This window comes from Mangifera indica, chromosome 10 (genome assembly GCF_011075055.1).
Source record: "Mangifera indica cultivar Alphonso chromosome 10, CATAS_Mindica_2.1, whole genome shotgun sequence".
NCBI lineage: Eukaryota > Viridiplantae > Streptophyta > Magnoliopsida > Sapindales > Anacardiaceae > Mangifera > Mangifera indica.
In genome coordinates, this window is record NC_058146.1 from 3,439,513 (window position 1) to 3,451,168 (window position 11,656).

Genomic DNA, 11,656 nt, shown 5'->3' on the forward strand with positions numbered 1-11,656 from the left:
AAGCATTTGTCTTACCAAATGAAATAAACTCCAATCAAACTCTATACAAATAATACAAACATGAATCTCCATCAAGCAGAAAATTATAATGTTTGTGCAGCAGCAATGTACAGGGGGTTGAAGGAAACAAAACTTATGACAATCTAGTGCACATGATGATATAAAATCTACAAATATGCCAATATTGTAAAGGTTATAACTAACAGGGTGCAAATTTGCCCTGAGTTTATGATGAAAGAACTGTAGTTGATTGGTCAGTTGCTTCTTTTCGCTTCTCTGCACCTTTCATAAGTGAGGCATAGAAAGAATGAGTGAAAATTTCCTTTTCTAATCAACAAAAAGCACAAGGTACCACTGATAATGAGGTCTGACTAGTGAAAGGTTCTACAAAGTATGGGATGAAGTAGGGAAGTTAGTTCCATCTTTGAGATGGCTCATTGCTGTGGGACAAAACCAGGTAAGCATGTTCGGGCCCAATATCTGATCAAAAGGCAAGCAACTATTCATAGTTGGTAAATTACAGATATATATCAATTTGTACAGAAAGCAAATTGCCATGTGAACTAACACATGCAAAACACACTAGGATATCTATTATATAGATAGAGAGAGAGAGAGAGATTACCAAGGTTATGTTTTTATAGGCACCTAGGTTGAACGGATGTCGATAGCTCTGCCCGGATTTCCTAGCCAACCATGCTGCTTGTTCTGCTTCATGGGACTAACACAAGATCCATCTCAAAATCATTTCAATAACCAAAGAATATCCATGTTGTGTATCCAACTTCAAAATTTCTAAACTTACCTCTATGGTAGTCATATTTTTTAAGATGAGGAAAACATGCCAACCGAAGAGAGTTCCAAATGCTAAGCTCAATGAAACCATCATTATTCCACAAGCAACCTAGAGGATATTAAATATTTTCAAAATCTTCAAAAAGCATAATCATAATATTAAGTGTTAGGACTCATGTTTATGCGATCCACAGGAAAAGGGGATTGAGAGCACATGGCACACAAGGGAGATGGGGCACCACTTAAGTCAACAAACAACATACATGTCAGGAATGTGTCTGGGCAGTTAAAGAATGAGCAACAATAAGAGACTGACTGAGAGAGGAATGAAAAAAAAAAATTTAGGGAAACACCTCGAAGGCCAATCCATTGGGGAGGTTTTATTGAGTTGTTCTTGCTTTTTTAGTGGGTAATTTGTAAGGAAGCATTGTAGCTTGTTCTGGCGGTAATTATTTAACAAAGGCAATACAAACAGCTCTTATTTTCCATAAGTATTGCTTGTGCTGTACATCACTTGTGTTGAATACTGGCTGGGTTTATACCATTAAGTTAGTAGACTTGATGCTAAAACATAAGTGACAAAGGAAAAGGTGTCAGTACAGCTAAATTCTGAATGCAACAAGGCTACATAAAAACATGACATTAAGTTTAACAACTTCAAACAATATAGAAATAAGCAAGTAGACTACTAGAGTTAACTTGATCGACAGACCTTATTTGTAGCATTCTAAGACTCATGCAAAGTTTAAACTATTGCGGAATACTTCATGATTAATCAATTTTCAAACAGACAATCAAGGCACTCTGAAGACCAAAATGTTATCTAATAACACTGTAAAAACCATATTATATTACTAACTAGCTTGTATGGTTTGTCTTCACCCTGCCACCTCATCTTTTGATCTCAATAGCCTAAATTTGCAGGACAAGTAACTTCTACATAAATATAAAGACTGCAGCCTAACTTTCTGAAGTGTCAGTAAAAAGCAAAAGCAAAAAGACCAAGCCACAAGTCTCAGCTTCTTGAGTATTTGATTTATAAAACCACTAAAAAAGTGTGCTAGTAAATTGAACAAAAAGCTGTAGGTGAACTTCCAACTTACATAGAATATCTTAAGCTGAACCTTTTCACTGAAATTCCATTCCCTTTGCAAAGCACAGCCAATTACCATGACCTAACATATAAGAATTCTGGTCACAATTTAGGCTCCTTCACAATATTAACCATGAAAGAAGAAAAGTAGTTCAAACTTACTGTAGAGTAGAGGCTCCCAATAGTAGCATAAAGTGCAAGCAGAACAAAGGCCTTGTAGTTCTGATAACCAACGCAATTGTTCATCCACAGACAGTGATGATCCTGTGACATATTGTAGTAGAAAAAGATGTGGTATTATTTATCTTTCAAAGTTAAAATCAAAAGTAATCAAACGGTTATTTGAAGAGAATCTTATAAGACCTACCATCCTTAACACACACCTTCGGCAGACCTTGCAATGATGTGCCCTTGGAGGCTTGTGTGCAGAACACTTGTCGCATTGCCTAACTCGTGCACTCTATGAGAAATATGCAATCACTTGTTCACATATACATTAAATTTCGCCTAGCCCTTACAACTAAGTCATTAATATAACATCACACTTGGAGACAGAGGGAGCAAACATTTTTTCATCTAACAAGATAATTCACTCATTTTCTAATCAATTTATTCTTAGTCATCCTTGATCTAGACCAAGGATCACAGTCAACATTGAAGATAATACATGGACATTAGTGGACATTTTATTAAACAGCATTTCCCATCGATTCAATTTACGACATTGACATATTAAGTGAATACAAAACAGCGTTTAGCAATATATATAGAAATTTAGAGAAGATCTGTGAATCATTTTAAGTACTTAAACCAAAATTCACTCTTAGACCAGCTTTTCTCTGCTTCAACTCATATCCAAGAAGACTTGTCCAATTGTGCAAAGCCAAAAAATCTTCTCATTTAACAATAATAATCACATTTGGTTTACCGATCATCTTCATTGATTCTGCTACACCATTACATAACCATGTCACTTTATAATCCTCCTCACAAACAATACACCACCCGATCGAAGATCAATCTTTTCAAGCTCTCATCTAACCAAAATCCAAATTAACATTAGCCCTTCTACAACATCTTCCTTACATTTCAAAAGTCTCAATCACAATGTAGATTTAAGTTCCATCCCTCGATCCTAGCATTCAGATTACAATATTTATCTAAATTATCCATTTTCATTCGTTTCTACCGATAAGATCAACATAAACACTTCAAAACAGCTAAAAAATATAGATTTAAATTAAAGAATTAACTAAAAAAAAAACTCACAGTTTTGTTTGATTCTTGGTCTGAGGCAACGATAAGTTCAACATCAGGGACATAAGAGGGAGAAACTTGACCTGGGTCAGTGACAACAGCGACAACAAAAGAGAAGACAAAGAGAAAAGCGAAGAAAGTGAAGATCAAAGCGTTCAAAAACCCATTTGATGTCTCCAAACCAAACCAATCTTTCATAAAAACAAAAACTGTTGCGTAATACACAAACCCCAGTAATATAAACATTGCAACAACTGGGAATGACAATAATCTTTGGAATTTCGTGGTCATTTTTTCCTTTCTTCTCTACTAGAGCTGGAGAATTCAATTTGGTTCTGTTGTTAGTTGATTCAAGAAGGAAGGTGACATTAAAAATAAATAGATTACTTATTGGCTTAATTGAGATACAGACCATTTGGCCCAATAATTAGATAATTAGTTTGCTGTGAGGCCGATTAACTCGAGCCATATTTCGAGCCAAATACAAAAAATTATGGGCCAAACCTGTGGAAAGCTCTATTGGCCCAATCCAAAGAGAATTTATTCAAAACCCAAAAAAATTAGAACATAGCCCAAGTATGATAAGATGAACCCTAACATACCTTTGCAGCAGGTCCGTTAAGAGTCTCTGGGATTTAAACCATTATTCACATGTTTAAAATCTTTTTTTTTTCTTGGTCACTCAAGTTATGATAAGATGAATCACAACTGTACATCTGATTAGTAGATAATTAATTCAAATACAAATTAAAAAAAACTGTTAGTTGTGTTTAAATGAACAACTTCGTTAAGATATTCACTCTAAGGTGACGTTTAGTTACCAGACCAGACGTTTACAACCCCCGAGAGTAGGGAACGACCAACTCTTTTTAGACCATCCACACAAACAAGCTTCATGTGTTAGGTAAGCCAGACCGAATATGGACAGACACACGATTTTCCATTTAGTAAATACATCTTTTGCTTTGTGGAACAAGGTTCCAACGGAAAAGGCTAAAATCATTAAAGCTTTTAACAGCTTCCTCGCCCATTTACATGTGGTGAGAAGTATCTCAGTACAATGGCGATGGTTATGATTACAATTTATTCAATTCTATGATAATTTGAGTTGCCAGACTATCTTTTCATGGCGGGACACCACCATGTCGTCGACTCAGATCTTTCCATCACCGGTGGACCTACATGGCTTGGGACCACCATCTCTGGTGGCCCCCTTCTCTTTCCATCATTCACCGTCACACTGCTAGCTGCTCCCTCTGCCTCCTCCTGCACGGCCACGGTGAAATCAAACGTACGTATATATTCTGCATGCTCACACTCTTTAAATCACCCACCTTAATTAAACTTTATTATCAAATAAATAAACGAAATTATACACAAAATATTTCATCATCGATGAAATCAGAATCTGATATTTTTGAAGGGAGGGGACCAGGAGGAAAGGTTGATGGAAGAGCCTTAAATTTGGTATAAATGGTAAGAAAATAAAAGTAAAAGGGCGTTGGATTTATGGGAAATTGAGGTGGATGGATTGATGAGTCACCATCGATCAGGCTTTTCGAGGCATAGTACGAGCAATAAATGGTAATTATGCAAGTATGTTTCAGCTAGCTACCTTTATGAAGTATGTCACTATGAGAGGAGGAAGAAGCTTCAACGTGGCTCCATTTTTTCAGATATTTCCCTGAAATTAGGCCTAGAGGATCATGATATTTCAGAGGAGGCAACGCTACCTGTATACAAATTGGGTATCTAAAATAAATATACAAATAATATATAATTATATAATTGTATAAGTTTTATAATATTTTATCATATAATAATTTATTATTTATATATTTAAGATATGTATATATAATTTTTCTTTTAAGAGAAGCAACCTGACTAATATTCATATTAGGAAAGTTCATTAAAATTTGATTAGTAAATTATAAGATAAAAAAGGGGAATTATATTAGTCAACCTTCCAAGAATAAATCTTACAAAATTTACAAGTCCTCCAATATTGATAAATTTTTTCTGAGAGTTGGTAAAGTTGGTTATTTTGCAAATAAAAGTTACGTATGGTTCTCCTATATATTCATTTTTTTTTCAGAGTTTTAATGATTGTTTATTTTGCAGTAGGCAGAGTGCATACAGTGGCTATGATCCCCTTTTTTTTTTTTCTAAAAAGTAATTTATAATCTGATCAGAAAAAGAATTACACTTTTGCTAGAATAAAAGAGAGAACTTGGTCTTACTAGATTAAAAAAAAAAGAAAAAAGAAAAAAACTAATCCTTATGATAGCCAAAATATATATATAAGGTAAAACCCAAAAACAGAAAGGAAAATAAATCAAGGGGAGTTAAGGCTCTCCTAAAATAACATTTTAAATATCTTGAAATTTAGAAAAAAAAAACCTTAAAAAACATGATAAAAATATCTGTGAAGGCAAGTTTTTTTAATTTTACAATCTAATCTACTGCATAGTTTACTTCTTGGATAGAATAAAGAATGTTTATATTCTAATTCAATCAAAGTATGTTAGTATTAAAACAAATGGTGTCAAGTCATGATAGATACTTCATAAGTTACTTTGTTATGTCTTAGATAATTGAAATAGCGAAACAACAAAAAAAAAATGTAAGAGAAGCAGGACCAGAACAATATAAGAGAAGCAAAGTTAAAGCAAGCCATGAGGTTAGAAAATTTCTAGAATTCTAATTATATTCAATTGTATCAATATGAAAACATCATTAAAATTATTTTTCCACTGCAAATAAAAAAAAAGTAAATATTATTTATTCTTATAATATCTTGCAACATCTTATTAGATAAAATAAATTTTGCGTATCTACTTTGAGTACACACATGAATACACATTTGATGTGTATTGACATATAATTGAATGATTTTAAATTAAAGATGAAATAACACCTAATTACATGATGACACATATAAATGTGTACTTATCTATGTACTCAAAGTAAATTACGCATAGTATTGTTCTATCATATATATACTTATTCAATAAAATTATGTGTACCCACTTTAGATATATAAATATGTGCACACTCATATGTGTCATTATGTGATTGAATAATTTTAAATTAAAGATAAAATAACACTCAATTATATGGTGACATGTATAAGTGTGTATATATTTGTGTACCCAAAATGAATATGCAAAGTATTGCTCATACTTATTTCAGAATTAACATAAGTGTGTCTAGGGGGGTGTGTGTGTGTGTGTGTGTGACAATTCTCAAGAACAGCTTTATATTTTGGAACTAGCCATTTTCGTTCTACAAATAGAACAGAAATGAATCACAATGCAAACTTTAAAAAATGAAATATGGCTGTATATACAAACAACATATAGATAAATTTTTCAAAGAATGAATTAGATGGTGATTTAAAAGAAGCATATAATTTTAATAAGCAAGAGATGATGTATTCAACCCAAAAATTAAATAAAATGATCATCTTTAATTTAATTTGTAACTTTCTACAACACTCTCCATCAGTTAATTTTCTGATGATTTTGGTGCTTATCCATTTATTTGAATTTCAAATACACAAACATGAGACTATTTCTCGCATGAAAATTCAGCATATAAAATCTAGTTTATTTCATTTCTCACCCCATAAACCTTAGATGAACTGACTACACCATGCTATGAGATTCTGAAACTTCTATGGAAGAAACATCTGTATACTTGATTGTGTAGTTAAAAGTATGTATACATAACATTCCTCATATTTAACAGACCTTAATCATATGCATATACATACAAACATTCGTGGCTAAATTAGATTTGCTGTGATGAGATTGCACAATTGATTTTTTCTTTTGGGGGGTTTTCTTGGTGTACTTGTGGACCTTGATAAGGAATGATTTGTGGCCTTTCATTCCATTGCTAAAGATAGAAAACTATGACCCTAAAACATGTAATCAAATTTGTTCAATCATGTCGGCATGAATCTCACAGAGAAGAATAAGAATATCCCATGAGTCGCACTTTCACTCTTATCACAAGAAAGCAAAGCTCACATAATATTTAGATCCAGATCCCAGAAGAAAGATTAATGGTGATATAATTAACTAGATTCACCTTGACATAATGTTAGGCACCAGTAAGTTTTATGTCTTCTACTGTCTGTTTTTTCTCTTTTTCTCTGTGAATACAAGATACACCACCCTCATAAATCTGAACTGTCGTGATATTTAATGAAGGTTAATAATTCCACTTCCTGGTAGATTTCCTCAAAAGATTGCCGTGAGAAGACTAAACCCTACAGAAAACCAGTTCAGCGAAACCCATGTGTGTCCGTACAAAAGGCGTACAGACATGTACATGTTAGATTTGGAAGAAAAATCAAATAGAAGATCTACTGAGCCTATTTGAAGGATAAAATGTAATATTTTGTTCTTTCATTTGACAGAAAGAAAGTAAGGAAACAAAGTGATAAGATCCGTACAAAGGGATAGATGAAAGAAGAAACAAACAGTGAGAACATTTACTATTAACAACTCCAAAAGGAATCAGAAATGTCTCATCAGACTCATATTCTATATGCACATCAAATAATAGAACATATACGTGAACTTGCCTCTTCCATTTTGAAACTGGGAAATGAGGAGAGGGCTCAAATCTTAAGAATAATTTGCAAAATATTGAAGATAAACATGGCAAGAAGCTTCAAAATGGCCTCACCAAGCTTAAAAATGTCGAAGATGAGTTATTTTTAAGCGATCTAAAGTGCAATGTGACATCATCCCACCATGATTATTCCTTCAAAGTTAGTAGCTAGAGAAGCTACAAGAATTTTCAGAGAACTGGCAAAGACACTCAGCGAAAATTTCAATATTGATATAAAATTTAATTTAATCTTTTTGAAAGTGCTGTATTATATGCTTAATAGTATAAAGGCAGACATAAGTGCTCAATCTTCAGCACTCACCTTATTAATCTTGTGCCCTTTGCTTTTTTGACCCTGCAAAAAACTAACAATAAAAGAAGAACCCCCCATAGCTGTAAACACAGAAATAATTAACCCACCAATGATTACTTGGTTAAAAAAGAAAGCAAACTGAGAGAGACTGACAGAAAATAATGACCTTGTATCTGATGTAAGTGAGAAATTAGAACCTGGCTAAATCCATCTCTATGATTATAGTCATTTATCACTGATGCAGCATCATCAAGATTCTCATGACCTTCAAAATTTTATACAACTGATATCAGCATGTGAATCTTGATGATGCTGCACCAGCAAACGATGACTGTTGATTGATCCATCCATCCAAACAAGAACGATGCAAAAGGGATTAGACTTATAAAACTGCAAGAAAGATTGTGAGGGGAAAGAGCCAATCCAATCTCTTTTACAAGAAGTTTTATAAATTCACAAAACCGAGAAAAAGAAGAGTAAAAATACATATGAGATTTATTGTGTCTGCCAACAAGCATGAACTAACGTGGCGAATACCAAATGGCTATAAGAGATAGAACCCTAAATAGAATACACTGTTGTTTCCAAGACAATATAGAAAAAACAGAAGGGCGAAGAAGAAAGATTTAAAACAACTGAAACAAACACTTAATGTTCCTTTTGTTGATTCAGACTTGCTGGGTTTGAGGGTCGGAAAGGCGATCATAAAGAAGAAAACAAGTTGCAGGTAGAAAAACAAGTTGCAGGTAAGAGAAAACAACAGAGAGACATAAAAGGGAAAAACCACTGAGAATCTATTGAAGAAGGAAGATGAGGAAAAACTCAAAAAGAGAATAATAGATTTTGAAGAAGAAGAAGAAGAAGAAGAAGAAGAGGGGTTGTATGAATGAGTGAGTTACCATGGTCAAGATCTAACCAGTTAACTCAACTCAGCAAAAGCATCAAACGCAATAGAAAAAGAAAGAGAAAAAGATGAAAAAAAGTAACTGAGGGAAGGGTTTGTTTGAGGTTACTTATATACACACCAAGTCTCTCTAAGGTGCTCCTCCGTGACTGCTAGGTGCAGGGTAATTTTGTACCTTTCTAATATATTTACAATTTTACATCATCTATTTTTTTTTTTTTTTAATATTAAAGACTTTAGGCCATTTAAAAAGACTTTAAGTCATATAAAAAAACAAAGGCAGTATGACTGTTGCCCACCTTAACTCCGAAGAAACATTATTATCATTTAAGTTTGAAAAATTTATTTGTCTGTCCATCATTTAATTTCTTTAGTCTCTTATCTGTGAAAGATTTTTTATCCAGTATAGTAATTATAGATTCGATCATTGTAACTTTGGGTTTATCCAACATAATAATTATAATTTCGATAATTGTAATCTTGAGTTTATCTATCAACTAATTTGGACGGGTTTCCAAATTTAAAAAAAAAAAAAAAAAAAAGCAAGTAACTCTATCAATAGTGGGTAGTGCAAATACCACCACCATATCATACATTTTGTTTTATTAAATTACTTTTGATAACCCTTTTTTGTTTAAGGTAACAAGTTTATAAACAATTTAGAGTTGTGTGATAGTAAGAAAAAGATAAGGGGGTTTGTGATAATCTTCTAAAGCCATCCTAATGTATCAAAGAACTTCTAACAGCTATTCCACCACCAACCATTTCCAGATTCAAACCCACATTTATATTTTATTTTTTTCAATATAAAAACAAAATTCAATATTCATCCAAATCCTTAAAAACATTATATCATGTAACTGTTGACAGCAAATATAAGAAAATTTGTATTTCTACAAAAACCCACATTTGTACGTATATATACCAACAATTTTATTTCGAGTAAAAAACATACAAGAGCCATAATTTTATTTATCTATATTTACTATAAATCCAAAAATATACAAAAAGCCTTCAATCATTTTTTATTTTTATAACGAGGAAATCTATTCGAATCGGATCGCCCTTTTGGACTTAGAGGTAGGAAACATATGACTTAGAGTTAAGGCAGTCATACGAGGGGGTAGTGGACAAAGAATACTAATGAATCCAAAACTCATCATTTTCTTTAGTCTCCTACCTGTGAGAGATTTTTTTGTTATTTTTCTCTTTACTTTTAATTTTTTTCCTATGCATTTACAGTAAAAATAGTCAAAATTTCCTGTTTCATTTCATGTATTATATATATATATGTATGTGTGTGTGTGTATCAACATTATTAACTCATTGCCTGAGTTAGTTTGTTTTTTTTTTTCCATTTAAAAATCTTTGCTTTTTTTTTTTTCTTTAATGGTGAAGAATGGGGAAGGTGGTAGTGGCGGTATTCTACGCCGCAATGGTAGTCGTTGGGTTGGCGATGACAGTGGTGGTGCGGTTAAGGATGACAAGGAAAGGGAAGTGGGGAAAGGCAATAGGGATATTGAAGGAGTTTGAAAAGAAGTGTGGGGTCTTGCGGCTTAGTTGAAGAAGTTGTGGTGGGGAGGGAGGGGACGGAGAGGTTGGAATAATTGTGGTGGAAAAAAGGGCAATGTGACAACGAGCTAGCGTTTTTATTTGAAATATATACTTAGTTAATTAATTATTTATTTATATTTGGGTTAATATATACTTTATAACAAAATCAAATTATTTTTGTTAACCAAAATGAATAACAGATAGGCAAATAAATTATTTAAATTTAAACATGAGACTTGTCGTTCTACCAAAACTCTAGAAAAAAATAATCATTCCACCTAAAAAATATATATGTTATAATAAAACTATATATACATATTTTGAGCATATAAATGTATCATTATGTGTTAAATAATTTTGAATTAAAGATAAAATAACACTTAATCATATGATAATACCTAAGTGTGAACTCATCTGATTTACACATAAAATCAGATGAAAGAGTTGACATAGATTAATACTTGTTTGCCTAATTAGGATTGAAAGGAATCAATCCATGTTTTAAATCAAATAATTAATAATAAATTAGCATGCTTCAATGGCAAGATTCTTCAAATAATCTTGTTTATTGTGTAATTAGTTAATTAATTAATTCATGTCATGTGATTAATTTCCTAGGCTTCTTCCTGTTGGAAATTACATGATACCTCCTCCTCAAATTCAAACAAATCTCAATAAACCTTCTAGATTTTGATTGCAAACTACCTGCCAAGTTTGAACATTTGAGATGGAGACATCTAACTTAACCGAGAAAAGATAACATTAAAACATTAAATATATTATAATATGGTTGCCTAGGTCAAAAGAATTTCTTCCATCATTCACACTTGTCATAGAATCTCTCTTAATTTTCAATGTCACTAATCCCACATTTTAATCATTGGTTCATCTTATCACTGTTTATTCAAAAATTTGGGCCAATACAAAGACCTATTTTTCAACTTTTTTTTTTATAAATTTTATAATAAAATTTATATATAAATGATGATATATCATTTTATAATTAGATAATTTTGAATTAAAATAAAATAATATTTAATTATATAGTTATATATCATTATTTATGCGTTATACTCATAATACTACTCATAAAATAAATTCAATTTTCATATATATT

At 32.1% G+C, this 11,656-nt stretch overlaps 1 protein-coding gene and 1 long non-coding RNA gene across 2 annotated transcripts; both read right to left on the reverse strand.

Annotated features, from left to right (window-relative positions):
* Nucleotides 1-44: 44 nt before the first annotated feature.
* LOC123227039 (probable protein S-acyltransferase 15) lies at nt 45-3,506 on the reverse strand. Its single transcript, XM_044651651.1, has 7 exons — nt 3,158-3,506; nt 2,256-2,348; nt 2,051-2,152; nt 1,899-1,970; nt 806-904; nt 626-721; nt 45-480 (listed from the first exon to the last, which is right to left on the reverse strand). The coding sequence occupies exons 1-7, from the start codon at nt 3,434-3,436 to the stop codon at nt 385-387; spliced, it is 837 nt and encodes a 278-aa protein (XP_044507586.1). The 5' UTR covers nt 3,437-3,506; the 3' UTR covers nt 45-384.
* Nucleotides 3,507-3,914: 408 nt separating this feature from the next.
* LOC123226715 lies at nt 3,915-4,866 on the reverse strand. Its single transcript, XR_006504397.1, has 2 exons — nt 4,761-4,866; nt 3,915-4,411 (listed from the first exon to the last, which is right to left on the reverse strand). It is a non-coding gene; the product is annotated as an uncharacterized LOC123226715 (long non-coding RNA).
* Nucleotides 4,867-11,656: the final 6,790 nt, after the last annotated feature.